The following is a 23,036-nucleotide window of genomic DNA, read 5'->3' as shown; positions in this document are numbered from 1 at the left end:
CGGGCGCGCAGCGGCGGGAGGAGCCCCGCGCATGCGCCCTGCGCGGCGGCCGGGGCGCCGGGAGCTGGGCCGCCCGTCCCGCGGCCGCGGTGAGTGCGGGGGCGGGCAGCGCCGGGCGGGCCGGGAGCTTCCTCGGGAGGAAGGTGGGGGTCACCCTCGGGAACTGGTGGGGCAGTCCTTAGGTAACTCGGGGTCTCTGAGGTCCCGAGGGGCAGCTCTGAGGGAGCGTTCCGTCCCACGGCGGCGTTCTCTGTGGTAGCGGAGGTAAATCTGCCTCCCGTGGGGCAACTCTGAGGTAGTTTCGGACGGTGTGGAGCTCCGTGGGCGCAGCCCTGAGGAAACTGGGCTTCAGGGGATCCGTGGGGCAACCCTGAGGTAGTTTTGGCTCCCGTGGAGCAACCGAGAGGCAGCTTTGGGCTCCGTGGGGGCAGGCCTGAGGTAACTGGGGGCTTTAGGGATCCGTGAGGCAAACCTGAGGTAACTGTTGGTCTCGCCAAGTCTGTGGGGCAACCTTGAGGTAGTTTTGGCTCCTGTGGGGCAATGCTGAGGTAACTTTGGGCACTATGGGGATCTGTGGGGTCAGCTCTGAGGTAACTGTGGGGCCTGAGTGTACCTTGGGGCAGCCTAGAGGTAACTGGGTTTCAGGGGATCCATGGGGCAGTCCTGAGGTGATTTTGGGATTTGTGGAACAACCCTGAGATAGTTTTGGCTACCATGGGGCAACACTGAGGTAATTCTGGATGTCATGGAGCTCCCTGGGCACAGCCCTGGGGTAACTGGGCCCTGGGGGGACCATGGGGCAGCTGTGGGTCCCCTGACATATTTTTGGTTCCCATGGGGCAATCCTGAGATAATTTTGGGCACCATGGGGCTCTGTGGGGCAGCCCTGAGGTAATCTTGGGTCCCCTGGGTCAACACTTGAGATAATTTTGGGCACTGTGAGTGCAGCCCTGAGGTAAATACTCACCCCTCCATACACACTTGATTTTAAGGTGAAGGTGCCTCTGATTAGCTTGACATTAATAAAGCTGGATATGTTTTCCTTCCACCATTTAATCCAAACTGGCCTTGGCTGCTTCAGAGAAGTTCAGTCAAAATAAACAAAAGAAAACCTTTTTTAAAAGTGATTTTTAATTGTGTCCTGGGCTGTGTGTGGCAGCAACAGCAGCGCTGGGAGGCTGGGCTTTGCCATGCCAGTTGCAGACCTGGAGTTCTCACCTGGCACGGAAGTTAGAGGAGGTGTAGGGCTGTAAAATCTTAAATTCACATTAAATTAGTGCTGTGACCCTTCATGTCCTCTCTCCACAGGCTCCCTCTGTTTCCCATCTCTCCAGGATGAGAGAAGTTTGGGATCGGCTTTTCCCCTCTCCCTGTAGTTGATAGTTCGGGAACGGAGGTGATGCTGGAGTCGAGATGGCTGACAGTGTGAAAACCTTCCTGCATGACCTCGTCAGGGTAAGTCTCTGTGTCTCAGCCCCTCTGCCCTGGGGACTGGGAGGTGATGATGGTTCTTCCACTGGGAGCACCCTCCCGATACGGAGACAGGCTGGGAGAGTTGGGGTGTTCAGCCTGCAGAGGAGAAGGCTCCAGCGAGACCTTAGAGCACCTTCCAGTGCCTGAAGGGGCTCCAGGAAAGCTGGGGAGGGACTTTTTACCAGGGTGTGTAGTGATGGGACAAGGGGTGATGGTTTTAAACTGAAAGAGGGGAAATTTAGGTTAGAGATCAGGAAGAAATTCTTCACCTTGAGGGTAGTGAGGTGCTGGAGTATGATGCCTGGGGAAGCTGTGGATGCCCCCTCCCTGAGGTGTTGAAGGGCAGGTTGGATGAGGCTTCTGCAGCCTGGTCTGGTGGGAGGTGTCCCTGCTCATGGCAGGGAGGCTGGAATCTGATGATCTTTAAGGTCCTTTCCAATCTTCACCGTTCCCTGATTCTATAGCCAAGGGTGGGTTTGTCCAAGGTGCATCTGAACTTGAGGGATCTCCTTTGGTCACCTCCATCCCATTCCTCCTCTCTTCCGAGACGAAGCATGACAGCTTCCCCTCCCACCCCCCATCCATAGGGAATTAAGGACTCCATCTGGGGTATCTGCACCATCTCCAAGCTGGATGCCCGGATCCAGCAGAAAAGGGAAGAGCAGAGGAGGAGGAGAGCCAACAGCGCCCTGGCCCAGCGGAGGTTTCACATGGAGGAGAAGAAGCAAGAGGCGTGAGTGTTGGGCCTGAGGAGCCAGAAATAAGAACATTCCCTTCTCTCCATCCTTCCAAGAACAGAAATCCCTAATTTTATTGTGATGGGAGTTTCAGAAGAAGAAAGCCCAAGATTTCCAATAAATTATTAACCTGGAAGAAAATGTGTCAAAGCAGGGGAATGAATAAATAGTGAGTCAGCACTGATCAGGGGGAATAGGCTGCCCAGGGAGTTGGTTGAGTCTCCATCCCTGGAGGTGTTTAAGAGCCGTGTAGATGTGGTGCTGAGGGACATGGTTTAAGTGCTGGGCTTGGTAGACTTGGGTTATGGTTGGACTGGATGATCTTAATGGTCTTTTCCAACCAGAATAATTCTGTGGTTCTGTGAATTAACAAATGGCCCATCTGTCTGGCCCATCTGTCATCCTGCCCTGCAGGGAACCCCGGATCGTGAGCCGGATATTCCAGTGCTGCGCCTGGAACGGAGGCGTCTTCTGGGTAAGGGGCTGTTCTTGTTGTTCAGCACTAGGAAGTGTGGCCACCAGCCTGGCTGCAAGGATCGCAGCCATGAAGTTCCCCATCCCAGTATTTTATGGGATATAGGACCATAGACTTACTCTGGAATAAACCTGAGCTGCTTTTCCCGGTTGTTGAGTTGTCTGGGATGTTGCTTTATGGAATACCAGGATGTCAAAGGCGTCTCCTCAGCTCTAACCTCACGAGGCTGATTCTTCAAGGAGCAAACACCTGGCCACCCCATAAATAACCAGCTATGAGGAATCAGTGGGGAAATGTTGGAAGGAACATGCTGGATTGTAGATTTTGGAGGAGGAGGTGGCGGCTGTGAGGTCACATCAGCGTCAGAGACGACCAGGCCTCACCTCACCCAGATCCTCCCCGCTTCTCTCTCCTGCAGCTGAGCCTCTTCCTGTTCTACCGCGTCTTCATCCCCGTCCTGCAGTCGGTGACGGCGCAGATCATCGGTGAGTCGGTGTCACGCGGGTGGGGGGGTGTGCCAGCACTTCCAGGGTGGCCCTGATGTCACCTGCCTTGATGACGTGGCACGTCCCTCCCGGCAGGTGACCCTTCCCTCCACGGCGACGTCTGGTCCTGGCTGGAGTTCATCCTCACCTCCATCTTCAGCGCCCTGTGGGTCCTGCCCCTTTTTGTCCTCAGCAAGGTGGTCAATGCCATCTGGTTCCAGGTGGGTGATGGGAGAACACCTTGGACCTTCCTGGTGAATTCTTTGGATTTCCGTTCCTTCAATCCCAGGTTTTCTCCCCCTTTCTGGCAGGATATCGCGGATCTGGCGTTTGAGGTGTCGGGCAGGAAGCCTCATCCCTTCCCCAGCGTCAGCAAAATCATCGCCGACATGTTGTTCAACCTCCTGCTGCAGGCACTCTTCCTCATCCAGGTGAGGCAGGAGGCACATCTCCCGCTCCAGGAGTGTTGGGGTTGGAATCTTCTCCTGCAAACCCTGTTGTGATCCTCAGGGAATGATTGTGAGCCTCTTCCCCATCGACTTCATCGGCCAGCTCATCGGCCTCCTCCACATGTCCCTGCTCTACTCCCTCTACTGCTTTGAGTACCGCTGGTTCAACAAAGGTGAGGGGAAAAATCTGGGATCTGGGGATTTTCCAGCAGATTTTCCTTTTTTTTTTTTTTTATACATTTTTATATAATGTTTTTGTGTTGCCAGGCATCGAGATGCACCAACGGTTGTCCAACATCGAGAGGAACTGGCCCTACTATTTCGGCTTCGGCCTCCCGCTGGCCTTCCTCACGGCCATGCAGTCCTCTTACATCATCAGGTGAGTCACCTCTGCCCTCTGACATCATCAGCTGCCTTGCAGGGTGGCCATTTTAGGCACCCCCCCATTATCCATCGATCCCTCCTTCTTCCAGTGGTTGCCTCTTCTCCATCCTCTTCCCTCTCTTCATCATCAGCGCCAACGAAGCCAGGACCCCCGCCAAGAGCTAGTGAGTGCTGCAACATCCCGTTAAATCCCTGTTTTGGCCCGAAATCCCAAGCAGGGGAGGATGGGAGAAGTTCCCTGGTGTCTGGAGCTCACCAGCTCTCTTCCCTTCCAGCCACTTCCAGCTCCGACTCTTCTCCCTGGTGGTTTTCCTCAGCAACAGGCTCTTCCACAAGACCATGTACCTGCAGTCCGCCCTCAGCGCTGCTTCCTCCTCCTCCCCCTCCCCCGCCAAACACGTGGCTGCACCAGGGCACTGAGCGACCACCCCCCGGGGGTCCCGCTGCCAGGAGGGGCTGGGACATCAGGCCCCCCCCGGCCGTGATGTCACCACCGCGTCTGCCCCACAGCTGCCACAGAAATTTTTGGGGAAAACAGGAATTTTTAACACTTGTGTGAGCACTGCCCCCTTCACCTCCCGAGGGGGGTGTTCTGGGGGTCCTGCCACAGTCCAGCACAATGTGCCCCCCCACCCCGTGCATGTGTCCGTCGGGTCGCGGCAGGGGGGGGGGGAACCGATGAGGTGACACCACAGCCCCGGTGGGTTTTTGGGCCGGTTTCTCGACTTTTCTCTAGTATTTTCACACTGAAACATTAAATGGAGGAATCACGGTTCACAGCCCTCCCGCGCCTGCCCCTCTGACCGCCGGGGGCTGGGGGGGTTGGGGGGGGGCGCGCTCCCCACGGCGGATTCGCGGCGTCATCAAACGTCCCGTCCCGCATGGGGGTCACCGGGACCCCCGGATCGCCCCTCACCCCCCGCGGGTGCCGCCCACGTGGCGGGGACGCCCCGCTTCCGCCCACGTGAGCCTCTGGCCACGCCCCCGCCCGGTGGCGCCCCAAGCCCGCGCGGACACGTCACTGCTCCGCTGCCTACAGCCACGCCCCTTTCCGCGCGCAGCCAATCGGGAGGCGCGGGGGGCGGGACGCCCCGCCCCGCGCTGGGGCTGAGTGCAGGGTGCCTCGACCAATGGGAGATGCCGCATGGGGAGTGACGTCTGTGCGGACCAATGGGGAGGGAGGGGGCGGGAGCGGCTGCGCGGGGCGGATGGCCGGGGCGGTGGGGCCGAGCGCGGCGCCGGGGTGAGGGCCCGGAGCGTGGGGGGGCGCGGGGCTGCGGGGCCTGGGCCGGCGGGGCGAGGGAGGGGGGGGTGAGGTGCCTGTCGGCTGAGCGGGCTGCGGGGTGAGGGCCGTGGGGTCACGGGCTGCCTGGGTCCTGTGAAGGGAGGGAGTTGTTGGGTGAGTGGGGCGAGGGAGCTGGGGGGCCCTGGGGCACCCCGGCCTGCGGGTTACGGGGGGCGCGGGTCGGTGGGCTGAGGGGCCGTTGCGTTCTGGGGTGCGCGGGTCCGTGGGGTCTGGGGTGTCCCAGCCTGTGGGGTGAGGCCCTGCTGGTTGTGGGGGGGAGCCTGCAGCGTGGGCTGCCGTGGGGTGGGGGGCTCGGCGCTGTGGGGCAGGGTGGGTGGTGGGGTGCACGGGGATGTGGGGCGCTGCGCAGGGACGCAGCATCTTGTAGGACACAGCCCAGCCCGCCACTGGTGCTGAGCGCAGGGCGTTAGCCCCTAGCCCGGGGGCTGCTCTTCTTCCGTCCCGCCCCTTGGGGGCTGCCGGTTCTGTGGTGGGTCCCTCTGGCCCCCTGAGTGTGTAACTCGGGGTGCTGGTTGTCCGGGAGGCTTCGTTGTCCCGTCATGATCAGCTGCTGCTCCTCATCCCTGGGGGAACCAGGAAATAATTACGACATGAGGCGATTTGTGTAGCAATTAGTGACAAACGTGTAGGAATCAGAAGCACTTTCAGGTCACAGAAAGATGTTTTTTTCAGGCCCAGTTTGTATTTTATTTTTAAATCTCAGCCTGTCCTCATCCACCCTGCTTCGCAGAGATAGGAGCTGAGGATTTATCCACCAGATCTGGGTCTGCCTGAACCTGCAGGGAGTGGTGGGGTTTTTTTGGGATTGATGGGGTAAATAAGTATTTTCATTAAATCAGAGTGTTTTTAAGAGTAGAAATCATGTGTTCTTTGGATTATTTTTTCTAGCATTGCTTAGAGGTGGTGGCTAAACTCCAGATATCAGCTGGGGAACGATTAACTACAAGCTTACACATGGGTTGTGTTTTATACACAGAGAAACAGACACATCCTCTGCCCCAAAGAAGTTCTGGTTTCTGTGAAGGAAGGAAAATCCTCAGCTGAGACTTGGGTGATCGGGTGAGGACAGGAAGCAGGGACTGGGGAAGGGAGACAGGGACCAGTGACAGTGTCTGGCAGGGGTGGAAGATGGACAACAGCCTCCTTGGGCAGGAGTGGAGTGTTTAAGGTCCTTTGTGAAACATTCAGGGACATGGAGGGGCTGGCTGGCTCTTGGCTCACTTTCCCTCTTTGGTTTCAGGTGTTGAAGTGTTCTCGGTCCCTGCCTTTGATGTGAAGATGACCAAGTTAGGGTTCCTCCGGCTGTCCTATGAGAAGCAGGACACTCTGCTCAAGCTCCTCATCCTGTCCATGGCAGCTGTGCTGTGTAAGTCTGTGTCCTGCCGTGCCAGCCTTGCGGAGATGGGCCTGCTGGATGGAGCCACCTCAGCTCCCCCTCTCCTTGATGCACTGTGGAGCTCTCATCTTTCGGAAGTGAACTTCCATATCTATTCCTTGGAAAAACACATCTTTCTGTCTTCCCAGTGACCCGTTTGAGACAAAACCAACTTAAACTTAGCAAAGAAATAGATAAAATGAATAAAACTCCATCTCAGGAGCCCTATGGATTCACTCTGCCTTTTCTCTCCCTTTGCAGCTTTCTCCACCAGACTTTTTTCTGTCTTAAGATTTGAAAGTGTCATCCATGAGTTTGACCCGTAAGTGTTTTCCTCCAGTTCCTTTGGGGGACTGTGGGGTTGTTTTCTTCTGGGTGGTCCTTGTTGTGGAGGAGGAAATTGGAGGGTGGTTTTCAGTACAGGTTCTGCAGCCAGATGTGGCTCTGTTTCATGCTTGTTCTTGCAGGTATTTTAACTACCGCACCACCCGCTTCTTGGCCGAGGAGGGCTTCTATAAATTCCACAACTGGTTTGATGACCGTGCCTGGTACCCCCTGGGCAGGATTATCGGGGGGACCATTTATCCAGGTAAGCCAGCAGGCTTCTGCTGATCCCAAAGGGAGCTTGGGAGATGCCCTTCATGGAGGTGTCCTGGGCAGGAGCTCCTTCCTGGTGCGGCTCTCGGCGAGCAGAGGGAGCGCACCCCGGTAACGGTGCCGTTGCCGTCCCGCAGGCCTGATGATCACCTCAGCAGCCATCTACCACGTGCTGCACTTCTTCCACATCACCATTGACATCCGGAACGTGTGTGTCTTCCTGGCTCCCCTCTTCTCCTCCTTCACCACCATTGTTACGTATCACCTTACCAAAGAGCTCAAGGTGAGGGGACATACCTGGAATGTTCATTTCAAGGCCCAGTTTTTTATTCCCTCAAGGCATATCCGTGTGGGACAACACAAGCCACAAGACCTGATGCCTTTTTCTGCCCTCTGGCTGTGTTCTCCCCCCAGGATGCAGGAGCAGGCCTCCTGGCTGCTGCCATGATTGCAGTGGTGCCTGGGTACATCTCTCGCTCCGTCGCTGGCTCCTATGATAACGAAGGTGAGTTTGTGCTGCTTGGAGCTCGGAAGACCTTTAAGGACTTTCACATTTTCCCACCTCCACAAGCTCTGCTTGGGATCCTCCATGCTAAGCCTCATTCTGGTAATAACTTCAGCAGCCATCTCATTGTTGCTGTCTACAGGAGGAGAATCCAGGTTCCTCTGGGCTTTCAGGAACCACTGAGGAGTCGGAAGCACCAAATGTATTTTTTTAATCTTGTTGGGTGGTCTGGTGCACCCTGGAGTTAAAATGTTGACATTCTAGGTCTGATAGGAGCTTGTTGTGACCTTTCCATGTCCTTCCACCCAGGCATCGCCATCTTCTGCATGCTCTTGACTTACTACCTGTGGATCAAGGCCGTCAAGACTGGCTCCATCTATTGGGCAGCCATGTGTGCCCTGGCCTATTTCTATATGGTGAGTCTTCCTTCCTTTGCCTGGCACTTCTGGGTATGGTGACCAAAAACACACGGATGTTCTTCCTGTGTCCTTGTCTTCAAGGAGCTGGAGCCTGGGCAGAAGGTTTGGTGTGGAAGTGGGATGAGTGTTTGCTGCACTTGCTTCCACTTATCAAAACTGAGCAGGTTTCTGGGCAAGGTTTTATAAACAAGGTTGAACAATCAGAGCATCTGGCAGGTGTGGCTGTTGGGGCTGCTTTTGGAGAGAGCCACTGGGTGAAAATCCCAGGAAAATCCAACCTCCCTCTGCTGTGTGACCTTTTCCATCATGGAACTTGGGTTTGTGTTTTGTCTCCTGGCAGGTCTCCTCATGGGGTGGCTACGTCTTTCTGATTAACCTCATCCCCTTGCACGTCCTTGTGTTGATGTTGACCGGCCGCTTCTCCCACAGGATCTACGTAGCCTATTGCACCGTCTACTGCTTGGGAACTATCCTCTCCATGCAGATCTCCTTTGTTGGCTTCCAGGTGGGGACCAAGGATGCAGACTCAAGGGTGGTTTCCCATGACTAAATTTGTTAAAGAAAAGCTGACACCAGGCACGATGCAGCTCTTGTTGTCCAAGACAGAGCTCTCCATGTCCCCCATGTCTGATGGTGCTGTCCTCTCCTTGCAGCCTGTCCTCTCTTCGGAGCACATGGCTGCCCTGGGAGTCTTTGGCCTGTGCCAGATCCATGCCTTTGTTGACTACCTGCGGAGCAAGCTGAACCCCCAGCAGTTCGAAATCCTCTTCAGGAGTGTCATTTCCCTGGTCGGCTTCGTCCTCCTCTCCATCGGGGCCGTGCTGATGCTCACAGGTAGCTCAAGGCAGTGGTGGTGATAAGGGCCTTCTTTAATTTCTTAATTAGTCGGGATTAATTTTGCATTTTCAGCATTCCTGAGCTCCCTCTGAGGGGGAGGCCAGGACCTGCCCTCATTTTGACATGAGCAGCAAAGTATTCATAGAATCATCATAGGGGTTGAAAGGGACCTCTGAAAATCATCAAGTCCAACCCCCCTGCTGCAGCAGGAACACCCAGGGCAGGTCACACAGGAATGTGTCCAGATGGGTCTTGAAAGTCTCCAGAGAAGGAGACTCCACAGCCTCTCTGGGCAGCCTGTCCCAGGGCTCTGTCACCCTCACAGGAAAGAAGTTTCTCCTCATGTTGAGGTGGAACTTCCTGTGTTGTCACTTGGTGCTATTTCTCCTCATTGTATCCCAGGCATCACTGAATAGAGACAGGCCCATTCTTGACATCCACGCTGCAGATATTTATAGACATTCATCAGGTCCCCTCTTAAGTCTTCTCTTCTCCAGACTAAACAGCCTCAGGTTTCTCAGGCTTTCCTCGTATGACAGATGTTGCAGTCCCTTCATCATCATTATTGAAGCAGCAGCTGGGAGATCTGGGCTCTGGGTGACACGAGGCACAGGGGGAAACCTCTGAAGCTGAATGTCCATCTGTAGTAGTGAAGAGATGCTCACAATAAAGGTGGGGTGGGAGAGAAGTCTTTGTAAGGTAAAACTGGGCTTTGTTTCCTCTCTGAAATGGCAGTTTTGAGGAACGGAGATGTTGAATGAGGTCCAGGATTGGTCCCTCAGCCTCTTGTGTTTGAGGTCACATGTCCACGTTGTCACTTGCTCCTTGTTGGAACTTCATACAATTTTTTTTTCACCTCTTCCGTAGGGAAAATCTCCCCATGGACAGGGCGTTTCTACTCCCTGCTGGATCCTTCCTATGCCAAGAACAACATCCCCATCATCGCCTCTGTCTCTGAGCATCAACCCACCACTTGGTCCTCCTACTACTTTGACCTGCAGCTTCTCGTTTTCATGTTCCCAGGTGAGCCCCAGCCCAGATGGCATCAGACCCTGATTTATTATATCACCAGAAGGGCTTTCTTCTTGATTATTCTCCAAGCCTGATGTGTTTCTCCTTCCTCTTGCAGTTGGTCTCTATTACTGCTTCAGCAACCTCTCGGACGCCCGCATCTTCATCATCATGTATGGTGTGACCAGCATGTACTTCTCAGCTGTGATGGTGAGGGCCTTAATTAAGCTGATTTAATTGCTTTTTCTGAGCTTCTTGATGGTCCTTGAGCTGGTTGAAACATTCATGGGGCTTTTCTCCCTTATAACTGATTTACAAGCAGCCAGATTGCAAAACTGACTGGTTTTGGTGTTACTGGCTTCCTTATGGCCACTGCTCTCTACCACCAGGTCTCGGTTCCTGGTCTCCCATAGCTGAGTTGCAGATCTAAACAAATTCTCCAGGTATCCAGGGAGGAACTGATGACAAACAGGTGCTCCTGAGCCTGTTTTTGCTCTTGCTTTAGCATCCCAAGCCCTAAACATAGGTTGATTTCTAGTTTGGAGGCATCTCCTCACTCTCTGCTCCGCCTCGGAATGCTCAGGGGTGTTAAATCGAGGTCACTTGGCCAGTTTTGAGAACTTTAGAGAACTTCCTTCAGGGGTTTCTCAGACAGTGGCAGCTCCCAGCCTGCACCCACTAACAAAACCAGCTACGGTTTTATCTCCAGGCTGATGTTGCTGCTGAATTTGAGGTGGGGAAGGAAGGATGGCATTTAATTTCCCTCTCCTCTCAGATGTCTGTCCAGATTTCTTTTCTGACAGGCACTGACTTTTCTGCTGTCGCCTGTAGGTGCGTCTCATGCTGGTGCTGGCCCCAGTGATGTGCATCCTGTCCGGCATTGGGGTTTCTCAGGTCTTGTCCACCTACATGAAGAACCTGGACATCAGCCGGCCAGACAAGAAGAGCAAAAAGCAGCAAGACTCCACCTACCCCATAAAAAATGAAGTGAGTGTTGGAAGGAGAAGACACCCGGTCCTGGTGGGAATGAGCACAGTGGCTGGTGGCCTCTTCCCTCCAGCACCGACTCCAGTTTGTTCCCCTAGGTTGCCAGTGGCATGATCCTGGTTATGGCTTTCTTCCTGATCACCTACACCTTCCACTCCACCTGGGTGACCAGCGAGGCCTACTCCTCCCCCTCCATCGTCCTGTCTGCACGGGGTGGGGATGGCAGTAGGATCATCTTTGATGACTTCAGAGAAGCTTATTACTGGCTGCGTCACAACACACCGGAGGTCAACAGGGGTAAATTGGGAGGTGGGGACCCAACATGGTCTGCTGAGGTTCTGACAGCACCTCTGGTGTTTGTGTGCAGGATGCGAAGGTGATGTCCTGGTGGGACTATGGGTACCAGATAACTGCCATGGCCAACCGGACCATCCTGGTGGACAACAACACCTGGAACAACACACACATCTCCCGCGTGGGTCAGGTGGGTCCTTCCCTCACCTGCTGCCTTGCACTGTCCTTTGGGGGGCACAACATGGCATGACTGACGCTGTGTCCGCCCCAGGCAATGGCATCAACAGAGGAGAAAGCCTATGAGATCATGAGGGAGCTGGATGTCAGCTACGTGCTGGTGATCTTTGGAGGCCTTACTGGGTACTCATCGGACGGTAAGATCTCACTCTGAGCTGTGTCAAAGCCATCCATGGGGCACTGGTGGTGTAGGCTTCTCCAAAACAGCACCTGGTGGAGCCAAGTCCCACCTTCAGCTTGGCTGCAAAGTGGAAACTACCAAAACGCTCCTCTCTGGGAGCTGCATGGAGCTTTCCTGCTACCCCCAACCCAACCCATTCACTCTTTGCCCCCAACTCAACTCTTGTTCTTTGTTGTCACCCCCTTGCTGTTTGTCCCAAACTCGACTTCTCCCTTCTCACCCCTCAACACCTGAACCCAGCTTCTCACTCTTGGCCCTCAACTCCTTGCTCTTTGTCCCCACCTCAAGTCAACCCTTTGTTCTTTTCCCCAGCTCAACGTCTCCCTCTTTGACCCCAGCACATTTCCTTCCTCTTTGCCCCAGCTCAGCCCCTCACTCTTTGTCCTCACCTCAAGCCCTCTCTCTTGGCCTCACCTCTCTGCTCTCCCCGTTTCAGACATCAACAAGTTCCTGTGGATGGTGCGGATCGGGGGCAGCACGGACACGGGCCGTCACATCAAGGAGCATGACTACTACACCCCCACGGGGGAGTTCCGCGTTGACCGTGAGGGTTCCCCAGTGCTCCTCAACTGCCTCATGTACAAGATGTGCTACTACCGCTTCGGCCAGGTCTACACTGAGGCCAGTGAGTCCCTAGAACCGCTCACTGCAGAGGGGTGACACCATTTTGGGGCACCCCGACCTCCCTGGGGCGCCACAGGGCAGTGCTGCCTGTACTTTGCCCTCTTGTAGAGCGACCACCAGGCTACGACCGGGTGAGGAATGCTGAGATCGGCAACAAGGACTTTGAGCTGGATGTGCTGGAGGAGGCGTACACCACAGAGCACTGGCTGGTGCGAATATACAAGGTAGGGCCCCAAAATGAACCCAAACCCCTCAAATCTGGGAAAAACCAGAGAATTTCACCTCATCCCACCTTTTTTTAACCACCAAGGTGAAGGATTTGGATAATCGCGGCTTGTCCAGAACGTAGAGGAGCTGCCGCCACCCGCGCACCGACCGCACTGACCCTGCTTGGCCTGTGAAGCAGAAATATTTTGGGGGGATTTTGGTTGTTGTGGGGGGGATTGTTTTCCTTGTTTTCTACCATTTGTAAGCACAGGCAGTGGGGACACACACACACATCCCTGGCCTGCCCCTGCCTGTCCCTGCCTGCCAGGGAGTGATTTTTATACACGGAACAGTTGCCAAATCGGAGATAACGGCTTTAACGGGGCTTGATTCACGGGAATTGTGAGTAATAAGAATTAAATTTTAAAAAAAGCCGGTTTGGTTTTGTTCCACCCCAGTTCTGCTGGGGATTTTTTTTCCCCCAGCCTGAGCCCGCGGAGAGGGGTTTTTGGGGGCGTTTAGCTGCTTTTAAGCAATTTGGGGGCGGAAGGGAAATCTGCGCTCGCGGGGCTGTGGAGGTGGATGGGAAGGGAGGGACCTAGATGGGAGGTAGGTGGGGGGGGAGGGACCCAGGCGTCCTGCGCGCGCAGGGCGGGGCGGGGCGCGCGGTGGCGCTGGCGGGAAAAGGCAGCGTGGCGGCGGCGGGAGCGGGACCGGCGGCGCGTCCCGGACCGGGAGTGGTGCCGGTGCCGGGGATGGCGGTGCCCGGGATAGCGGTGCCCTTCGTGGAGGACTGGGACCTGGTGCAGACGCTGGGAGAAGGCGCTTACGGAGAGTGAGTGCGGGGGAGGGGAAGGCGGGAGCGGGGGGGAGGAGGGGGAGCGGACGGACGAACAGAGCTTTGCACGCCCCTTGCACGCCCACTGCCCGCCCTGACCCCCGCGTGGCACTTGCACTGCTCGCCCCTTGCTTGCCCTGTGTATGCCTACTGTATGGCTGCTGCTTGCCCACTGCATGCCACATGTGTGCCTACTGTTTGCCCACTGCCTGACCTTTGTGTGCCCTTTATGTGCCTGCTGCACGGTTGCTGGTTGCCCATTGCTTGCCTACTACTTGCCTGTTGCTTGCCCCTTGTGTGTCCCCTCTTTGGCTACTGCATGTCCCTTGTGTGCCACTGCTTGCCCATCACATGCCCCGTGTGTGCCCTCTGCTCTGCCAACTCCTTGCCCACTCCTTGCCCCTCATCTGTTTGCCCATCGCATGTCCCTTATGTGCCTGCTGCTTGGCCACCGCGTGTTCCTTGTGTACCTGCTGCGTGGCCACTGCTTGGCCACCACGTGCCCCTTTTGTGCTCGCTGCTTGCCACCTGCACCTGCCCACTCCCTGCCTGTTGCCCACCCCCCCGGCAGTGTCCTCCCTGGCGGGTGCCTGCTGGGCCCTCCGCTGACCCCCCACCCACCCCAGGGTGCAGCTGGCCGTCAACCGCCGCACTGAGGAAGCTGTGGCTGTCAAGATTGTGGACATGAAGCGGGCAGCCGACTGCCCAGAGAACATCAAGAAGGAGATCTGCATCAACAAGATGCTCAACCACGAGAATGTTGTCAAGTTCTATGGGCACCGGCGGGAAGGGGCCACGCAGTACCTGTTCCTGGAGTACTGCAGTGGGGGCGAGCTCTTCGACCGCATCGGTGCGTAGTGGCGCCCTCGGTGCCCACGGAACGGTGCCTGAAAAGCATTTATCCCAAAAGGCTTGAGACTTGCTCGTCTCCTTCTCATCCAGAGCCGGATATCGGGATGCCAGAGCCAGAGGCACAGCGGTTCTTCCAGCAGCTGATTGCCGGCGTGGTGAGTGCAGCAGGGGTCTCAGTGGTGGGGCCGGTGGTGATGCCAGAAGTGCTGGTGGTGATGCTGGTGATCCCAGTAATGCTGCTGGCAATGCCAGCAATGATCCTGCATGGTGCTGACCCTTCTTTCCATCCCCAGGTCTACCTGCACAGCATTGGCATCACCCACCGTGACCTGAAGCCAGAGAACCTGCTGCTGGATGAGCGAGGTGGGCACACCCCATCGCCGTCCTCATCCCACCCCATCCTGTTCCTCTCCATCCCTCATTTCATAGAATCATAAAAAGGTTAGGTTTGGAAGGGACCTTAAAAATCATCTAGATCCAACCCCCTATGTGGGCAGGGACACCTCCCACTAGACCAGGTTGCTTAGAGCCCCATCCAACCTGGCCTTGAACACTTCCAGGGATGGGGCTTCCATGACCTCCCTGGGTAACCTGTTCCAGTATCTCACCACCCTCATAGTAATGAATTTCCTCCTAATACCTCATCTAAATCTCCTCCCTTCAAGTGTTAAACCACTGCCCCTTGTCCTCTCGCTACATCTGTGCAAAAGGTCCCTGCCCCAGCTTGCTTGTAGGCCCTTCAGGTATTGGAAACCATCTCTAAGGTCACCACGGAGCCTCCTCTTCTCCAGACTGGACAAGCCCGGCTTCCTCAGCCTGTCTTCATAGGGGAGGTGCTCCAGCCCTCTGATCATTTTTGTTTTCCCTTCCGATTTCCGTTCCAATGACATTGACTTCTGTCCTTGTTTGACCCCCATCCCAGACAACCTGAAGATCTCAGACTTCGGCCTGGCCACGGTCTTCCGGCACAACGGGCGGGAGCGGCAGCTGAGCCGGATGTGCGGGACACTGCCCTACGTGGCCCCCGAGCTGCTGCGGCACCCCGAGTTCCGCGCCGAGCCCGTTGACGTCTGGGCCTGCGGCGTGGTGCTCACTGCCATGCTGGCCGGGGGTGGGCACTGCCTGGGGGGCACCTCTGCCATGGGGGGGAGTGGGAAACGGGGGTGCTTCGGGGTGATGGGGATGCAGAGGGGTGGGTGTTTGGAATGAGTAGGGGTGGATGTGTGGAATGCGTACGGGTGAAATATGTAAGGGTGAAACCTTGGGGGGTGGACATATGGAATGTGAAGGGATGGACAAAAGGAATGTGTAGAGATGGACATAAGGAATGCATGGGGGTGTAGGTATGGAACATGCCAGGGTGGACACACGGAACACATGAGGCATGGAATGCATAGGGTGCAGTGCATTGGGGTGGACATATGAAATGCATAGGGGGTGTAGGTATGGGCTGCAGAGGGGTGGAATGTGTAGGGGGTGTATGTGTGGAATGCTTGGGGTGTAGGTTTGAAATGTATAGGATGTAATGCACAGGGGATGGAGCTGTGGAATGCTTAGGGAGTGTATGTGTGTATGAAATGCATGGGGGTGGGTGTATGGAACCTGTAGGGGTGTGTGCTTTACACCTCGCACCCCTGCCCGTCTTCCCCTTTGCAACCCCCACAGGCCCTTCTTCCCCCCCAGCCCTCCTCATTTCAACACTACCTTTCCCCCCCTCCTCCGCTCGGCCTGATCCCGTGCTGGGTTCTCCCAGCAGAGCTGCCCTGGGACCAGCCCAGCGACAGCTGCCAGGAGTACAGTGACTGGAAGGAGAGGAAGACCTACCTCCCACCCTGGAAGAAGATCGATTCGGCGCCCTTAGGTGAGCACCCGTCGGGAGCAGAATGTCTTGGTCTCTTAAGTAGTCACCAGCAGATCTGTCAAAGAAAGGTTATTTTAATGCCAATTTATAAACGTGCAACTTAGTAGAACTCTTAAGAGATTTTATGGCTCTGATGGGATTTGGAATAGCAGCAAATTGAGGTTGATTGACACCATGATAACAAGTCACATAATTGGATTGTAAAGCTTAGCCAAAAATTAAGCTTTTGCTCTAATCAAGGCAGAGGTTCAATTAAAGATCCAGCCGAGTGACTGAGCTGAATTCACACGTGCACACGGATATGGAGGTTAAACTGTGTTAAAATGTAACTTTTGGGCACCTAAAGATCCAAAAGAAGTTGTTGCAATGAAATATATCCCTGATTGACCCACAGAATCACGGAATGGTGGGGGTTGGAAGCGACCTCTGGAAATCATCTAGTCCAAACCTCCTGCTAGAGCAGGATCCCCTAGAGCAGATCCCACAGAAACAAATCCATGTGGGTTTGGAATGTCTCTGGGGATGGAGACTCAACGACCTCCCTGAGCAGCTTGTTCCAGTGCTCTGTAACCTTCAGAGTCAAGAAGTATTGTCTCATGTTCAGGATAAATCTGTGCTCCAGTTTATGACCATTGTCCCTTGTCCTGTCACTGATACAATGTCAAAAATAATTTGACCCTACATACGCAAAGTAACTGGCTGCTTCCTCGTTCCCATCAGATGGACCAATTTCCTCTGTAAGATGCAGGGTGGCGTCTTGGTGGGATTCCAGAGATCTCCAGAGGTCCTAGGGGACCAATATTTACAGGACCTCAAGTTGATTGGTTAATAGTTTTCCATGGTGGCCATGACTTGAGTTAGGTCTTTGGCAACTTCCAGAGTGAGCTTGTGGTGCAGCAGGAAGGGTCTCAGGTATGTTCTGCAACCAATAGAGTTCCTGATGCCCCAAACCCAAATCCCTGTATTTGCACTAGAACTAGAAGGTCGGCAAGGTTAGAAAGTGTCAGGTTGTCTCTTTTACTTGCTATTGAAACAAGAACGTTGCCATCCCCATCCCATCTTCTCCAGCTTTGCTCCACAAGATCCTGACAGAGAGCCCAGCAGCTCGGATCACCATCCCTGACATCAAGAAGGACCGATGGTTCAGCAGACCCCTCAAAAAGGGTAGGGGGAGGCCCAGGGAATGCGTGTGTTCCCCTGGATTTGGGGGAGGGACAACTGGGTGCTGGACACTTTGGCACCACTGAGTCACCACCAGGACAATGGAATGCTGTTGGGCTGGTGGTGATGGGATTTTTCTGCAAGGAAACTGTTTATGGGGGAGGTCAAGGGTTCGAGTCCCGTGATTTGTCATGTTAGAAGTTAACGATGAGATAAAACGACCCAATCAAACACGAGAATCAAGCAATTAATTATGGGATAAAAATGATCCCATCAAATGTGAGGAAGAAACCTAATGATGAGATAAAGGCAACTCAACCCCACGTGAGGTATTTTCTAAAAGTAGAGTTAAACAAATGCAGTTAAAAAAAAAATCAAAATGCAGTTTTTAAAAGTGATGTTAAAGGATGCAATTTAAAACCGTCTGAAAACATGTTCTGAAAGTAACATTAATAAATAGATTTATAGCCCCATCAAAACACCACTTTCAAAAGTGACATTGAACAAATGCATGTGTGAAACATCCCAAGAAAATATTTAGGGGTGATGTTCAACAAGTGCAAATATAAAACATCCAAAAGCATTTTTCTAAACATGATGTTAAACAAATGCTATTAACCATCAGAGCGATATCCAGGCCTTTGATGGGAAATGAGCTGCTGGGGACATGTTTTGATTGAGTTGCCTTGATTTCGATGTTTTAAAATGTCTTAATATTCATTCATTCCTGTTGGTGGTGCTGAAGGAACACCCCATGCTGCCTGGTGGCCTGCTGCCCCGGCAGCAAGTTAGTGGGACAGAGGTGTCTCCCAGCACCCAGTTGTCCCACACCCCCCACCTTGAGGGGCTCACGGGGTGTCTTGTCCCTCTGCAGGTGTCAAGCGAACCCGCGGCTCTTCGGGGGGGCTCAGCGACTCCCCCGGCGGCTTCTCCAAGCCCACCCGCTCTGACATGGATTTCTCACCAGTGAAGAGCACACTGGGGTGAGCCCCCACCCCTCTTTGCAGCGTTGGGACTTCCCCCTGTGCTCCCCCCACCCTGACCTCCCTGTGCCCTTCCTTGCAGCGAGGACAAGGCCGGTTACTCTTCGCAGCCGGAGCCCGGGACGGGCGGGATGCTGTGGGAGAGCGGGGCGGGCAGCATCGGCCGCCTGGTGCAGGGCATCAGCTTCTCCCAGCCCGCCTGCCCCGAGCACATGCTGCTCAGCAGCCAGCTCCTTGGCACCCCCGGCTCCTCCCAGGTGCTGCCCCAGGGTCTGGGGGAAGGGAGGAACTGGGAGGGGGGTTGGCTATGCAATGGGGGGGATACTTTGGAGGTTTTACAATATCAGGACAACCTTGCAGTGTTTGAGGTGCAGTTTTGCAACACTGGGGAGGCAACTTTGCAGGAATTTTTGCACCAGGATGCAGCTTCACAAGGTTCATCATCTCAGGTTGCAGCCTTAAAATATTTGGGGTGCAACTTTGCAGGATTTGGGTGCAGCTTTACAGGTTCCATAATACCAGTATGCAAATTTGCAGATGCAGCTTTGCAATGGTTTTCATCCCTGGATGCAGCTCTGCAAAGTTTACCATCTCAGGTTGCAGCTTTGCAGAATTTACAAGATCAGGTTACAAACTTGGCAATATTTGCCATGCAACGTTGCAGGGTCTGTAAGGTCTGTAAGTGAGGGAGCAGCTTGGCAATGTCAGGGATGCAGCTTTGAAGTGTAGATCATCTTGGGGTTCAACTTTGTAGAACCTGAGGTGCAACATCGCATCACTGCATTGAAATAAGTGTTGCCAACAGGGCCAGAGAGGGGATTCTGTCCCTCTGTTCTGGTGAGACCTCACCTGGAGTAATATGACCAGCTCTGGAGCCCTCAGCACAGGAGAGACATGGAGCTGTTGTGGAGGGGCCAGAGGAGGCCACGGAGATGATCCTTGGGCTGGAGCAGCTCTGCTCTGGAGACAGGCTGGGAGAGTTGGGGTGTTCAGCCTGGAGAACAGAAGGCTCCAGGGAGATCTTAGAGCACCTTCCAGTGCCTGAAGGGGCTCCAGGAAAGCTGGGGAGGGGCTTTTCACCAGAGAGGGCAGTGACAGGACAAGGGGTGATGGTTTTAAACTGAAAGAGAGGAGATTTAGGTTGGACATCAGAATGAAATTCTTCACCATGAGGGTAGGAGGGACTGGAACAGGTTGCTCAGGGAGGTTGTTGATACCCCCTCCCTGGAGGTGTTGAAGGGCAGGCTGGATGAGGCTTGTGCAGCCTGGTCTGGTGGGAGGTGTCCCTGCTCATGGCAGGGAGGTTGGAACCTGATGATCTTTAAGGTCCCTTCCAACCCAAACCATTCTATGATTCTATGATTTATAGTATCAGGATGCAACTTTGCAAGGTTTATAATATTTGGGGTGCAACTTTCTAGGATCTTTAGTGTCAGAAGGCTTATCATCTCAGGATGCAACTTGGCAATATCTGAGGTGCAACACTGCAGTATTTAGGGTGCAGCTCTTCAGTGTATATAGAATCAGGGAGCAACTTTGGATAATATTTGGGATAATATCATATAAGGGATGCAACTTTGTGACACTTAGCATCTCAGGGCCCAAGGACTTCTAGTGTCAGGATGCAACTTTGCGAGGTTTCTCATTCTTGGAATATTTGGGGTGCAAAGCTGCAATATTTGGGGTGCAAGGTTGCAGGATCTATCATACCAAGGAGAAACTTTGCAATATGGGGGATGCAGCTTTGCAGAGTTTATCATCTCAGGGTGCAGCCTTGCAATATTTAGGGTGCAACTTTGCACCATTTATAGTGTCAGGATGCAACCTTGCAAGGTTTGGGGTGCAGCTTTGCAACACTTCTAATATTTCGGGTGCAGCTTTGCAATCTTTGGGGTGCAGCTTTGCAGGGTTCCTAGTCTTGCAGGCAGGAGCTGCACTTGCCGCGGCTGCCGTCAGGGGGTGCTGGCTCACAGGGTGGAGGGGGCTCTGGGAGGCTTTGGGGGGCTCTGGGAGGTTTCGGGGGGGGTTGTGACCTCCGTGGTGGGCGGCAGAGCCGGTGGCAGCGGCTGGTGAAGCGGATGACGCGGTTCTTCACCAAACTGGACGCCGAGGGCTCGTACCGCGCCCTGCGGGAGGCCTGTGAGAAGATGGGCTACGGCTGGAAGAAGTCCTGCACCAACCAGGTGGGGCTTGGGGGGCAGGACCCAGTTTGGGGTGTCAAATGACACCTCTCCCCTGCCACGCCATCATGCTGCTAATTCGGGGACCTCCCACCCCCTCCCACCCTTTGCTGCTGCTTTGCAGGTCACCATCTCGACCACAGACAGGAGGAACAACCAACTCGTCTTCAAGGTGAACCTGGTGGAGATGGAGAGCAGGATTCTGGTGGATTTTCGCCTCTCCAAGGTGAATGGGGAGGGAGGGGGGTGAGGGTGGGCGCAATGGGGCTGAGGTGGTGCAGGGTCTTGCACAAGACCGTGCAGGGTGGTGCAGGACCAGCAAAGGTGTGTGCAAGGTGATGCAGGACTGCGCAAGATGGGTACAAGGTGGTGCAGAACCGTGCAGGGTGGTCCGGGACCATGTTAGGGGGTTCCCTCCTGGACATCAGGAGGCCCCCAGCCCCCTGCCACCCCCCGCCTTTCCCCTCGCAGGGCGATGGCCTGGAGTTCAAGAGGCATTTCCTGAAGATCAAGGGCAAGCTCAGCGACATCATCAGCACCCAGAAGGTCTGGCTGCCTGCCACATGAGCCCTGCACCCCACCTCCTCTTCCTTCATCTCCTCATCTTCCTCCTCGCCACAAAGGCGACCCACCGACCAGTGACCCACTGAGCACACGCTTCTCATTTTAAAGGTTCAATAAAGCCCTGGGGGGGAACAAAGCGGCTCCACTTGTTGGGGTTGGGGGAGCCCGACAGGGCAGGTCTGGTTCATGCTGAAACCTCCTGATGCCATTCACTCTGAAACCCACTGATGGCACAGCGTTCCTCAGCCAGCTCTGGGATCTCCACTGAGCCGTGCAGCCCTAAACCAGCCTGTTAACCACCCCCCCAGAGGTTGGGAGCTGACCCCCCCACACACACCCCCTTTCTGCCTTGCCCTCATTACCCAACCTCTCTAATTGCTTTTTGACAGGGCTAACGAGCCAAGAGCTGCCAGGGCTTGTTAGCGCTGGAGCGCAAGAGGGGAGCGGGGATTAACCCCAAGGGGAGGACTCCCACCCGTGTCTGTCCCCACCATCCCCTCCCCCCCAAAAAAAACCAAAACTGCCCCCCAAATCCCCACCCACTCCAATCTCTCCCCAAACCCCAGCAGCAGTTTTTGGGGTAGAAAACACTCTTTTAAATTGATTCTCCCCCCCCCGCCTTTTTTTTTTTTTTTTTTTTTAACTCTCCCTTTCTCTGGATTTTTGTTTTAAAACCCCTCCTGGTGAGACACCCCCCCCCCCCTTGGGCAAAGCAATTAGCAGCGATTTTTTAATTGCATCTTTCTAGGGCGGCGGATGAGGGGGAAGCGGGAAGTTGCCGCCTCCGACCTTTTCAAGCAGGATTAAGCTACTTTAATTGTCCTGGAGATTGTGACTGGGGAAGGGGGGGGATAATTAGGCTGAAAATGAGTTTTTCTGGTTCACTCCCCCCAGGAATTTATTGGGAATAGGGAGATTTTTTGAGGGGGTGTGAGGCTGGACACAACTCATTGCAGGAATGGGAGGGGGAAATTTTGCAGGGAAAATTATGATGATTAATTAATATTTTTAATGATTATTCATTGATTAGGCTATTGGCGGGGGCGGGGATCGTGGGGCATGTTTCCCCCCGCGATGCTTCATGCATCATGCTCCACCCTGGTCTTGTGTGTTAACCAACCTCCATTACACCAATTATTTTCCACCTCAATTTTTTGATAGTGGTGGGGTTTTTTTGCTCCAGGAGGGAGATTATTTTCCACACGGGGGGGGCAATTTTTTGGGGGGGCAAAAAGGTTTTCTTTCCTGACCTAGTGGAGGCGGGTGCCTGAAAGCAGCCATTGTGTGGCTGGGCTGGGGACAACGCGCTCTCAGAGAGGCACCGGAGCGTGCCAAATTCCTTAAACCAACATTATTCCCGGCGCGGGCGCCTGGGCCCCCCCTGCCCCTCTGATCCTCATCACAGATTCCTGGTGCTCAGGTTTGGGATATGTGGGGATGGATGTGGGGAAGAGGATGGAGGGTTTGGGATGGAGATCCAGGATGCAGGATGGAGATAAGGGATGCAAGATGGAGGGTTTGGGATGGAGGATGCATGATGGAGATTTGGGATGGGGGTTGCAGGTGGGATATAGGATTTGGGATATAGGTGCAGGGTGTGGGATGGAGGATTCAGGATGCAGATGCAGGATTTAGGATATATATGCAAGGTGGAGGATTCAAGATTTGGGATGTAGAGGCAGGACACAGGGTGGAGAATCCAGGATGCAGATTTGGGATAGAGGGTTTAGGATAGATATCTAGGATGCAGACTTGGGACATAGGATATAGATGTAGGATGGAGGATTCAGGCTGCAGAGATGGGATGTAGGATTTGGGATGGGGATGGAGGATACACATGTGGGAGGTAGGATTTAGGATATGGGATGCAGGATTCAGGATGGATATGGGGGATGTAGGATTTGGAATGTGAATGCAAGACATAGCAGAGATCTGGGATGAAAAGTTAAGGATACAGAAGCAGGATATGGGATGCAGGATTCAGGATGTAGATGTGGGATGGAGGATTTAGGAT

The 23,036-nt window shown here is 54.4% G+C and overlaps 3 protein-coding genes across 5 annotated transcripts; all 3 read left to right on the top strand.

Annotated features, from left to right (window-relative positions):
* Window positions 1-2: 2 nt before the first annotated feature.
* On the top strand, window positions 3-4,519 carry EI24 (EI24 autophagy associated transmembrane protein). The gene is made up of 11 exons (XM_051638692.1): window positions 3-89; window positions 1,309-1,455; window positions 2,061-2,206; window positions 2,625-2,685; window positions 3,104-3,170; window positions 3,267-3,391; window positions 3,482-3,601; window positions 3,681-3,792; window positions 3,887-3,998; window positions 4,093-4,167; window positions 4,279-4,519. The coding sequence occupies exons 2-11, from the start codon at window positions 1,414-1,416 to the stop codon at window positions 4,421-4,423; spliced, it is 1,005 nt and encodes a 334-aa protein (XP_051494652.1). The 5' UTR covers window positions 3-89; window positions 1,309-1,413; the 3' UTR covers window positions 4,424-4,519.
* Window positions 4,520-5,193: 674 nt separating this feature from the next.
* Window positions 5,194-13,124, top strand: STT3A (STT3 oligosaccharyltransferase complex catalytic subunit A). 3 transcript variants are annotated; one of them, XM_051638604.1, is made up of 18 exons: window positions 5,194-5,246; window positions 6,550-6,675; window positions 6,946-7,006; window positions 7,152-7,273; window positions 7,419-7,564; window positions 7,696-7,786; window positions 8,096-8,202; window positions 8,546-8,710; window positions 8,859-9,039; window positions 9,910-10,065; window positions 10,172-10,263; window positions 10,885-11,040; window positions 11,139-11,327; window positions 11,408-11,524; window positions 11,606-11,708; window positions 12,189-12,377; window positions 12,485-12,600; window positions 12,687-13,124. In XM_051638604.1, the coding sequence occupies exons 2-18, from the start codon at window positions 6,588-6,590 to the stop codon at window positions 12,723-12,725; spliced, it is 2,118 nt and encodes a 705-aa protein (XP_051494564.1). In that variant the 5' UTR covers window positions 5,194-5,246; window positions 6,550-6,587; the 3' UTR covers window positions 12,726-13,124. The 3 variants fall into 3 exon arrangements, with proteins under 3 accessions (XP_051494564.1, XP_051494565.1, XP_051494563.1); XM_051638605.1 differs by lacking the exon at window positions 5,194-5,246 and adding an exon at window positions 5,369-5,402; XM_051638603.1 differs by lacking the exon at window positions 5,194-5,246 and adding an exon at window positions 6,217-6,368.
* A 180-nt stretch (window positions 13,125-13,304) lies between these two features.
* On the top strand, window positions 13,305-21,158 carry CHEK1 (checkpoint kinase 1). Its single transcript, XM_051638708.1, has 12 exons — window positions 13,305-13,418; window positions 14,048-14,271; window positions 14,364-14,428; window positions 14,567-14,636; window positions 15,196-15,384; window positions 16,030-16,134; window positions 17,203-17,298; window positions 18,170-18,278; window positions 18,361-18,535; window positions 20,330-20,461; window positions 20,583-20,684; window positions 20,930-21,158. The coding sequence occupies exons 1-12, from the start codon at window positions 13,339-13,341 to the stop codon at window positions 21,023-21,025; spliced, it is 1,443 nt and encodes a 480-aa protein (XP_051494668.1). The 5' UTR covers window positions 13,305-13,338; the 3' UTR covers window positions 21,026-21,158.
* The last annotated feature ends 1,878 nt before the right edge of the window (window positions 21,159-23,036 follow it).

Source organism: Apus apus, chromosome 22 (genome assembly GCF_020740795.1).
Source record: "Apus apus isolate bApuApu2 chromosome 22, bApuApu2.pri.cur, whole genome shotgun sequence".
NCBI classification, from domain to species: Eukaryota; Metazoa; Chordata; class Aves; order Apodiformes; family Apodidae; genus Apus; species Apus apus.
The sequence above is the reverse complement of the archived record's forward strand: the minus strand, read 5'-3'. Positions and strand labels throughout refer to the sequence as shown.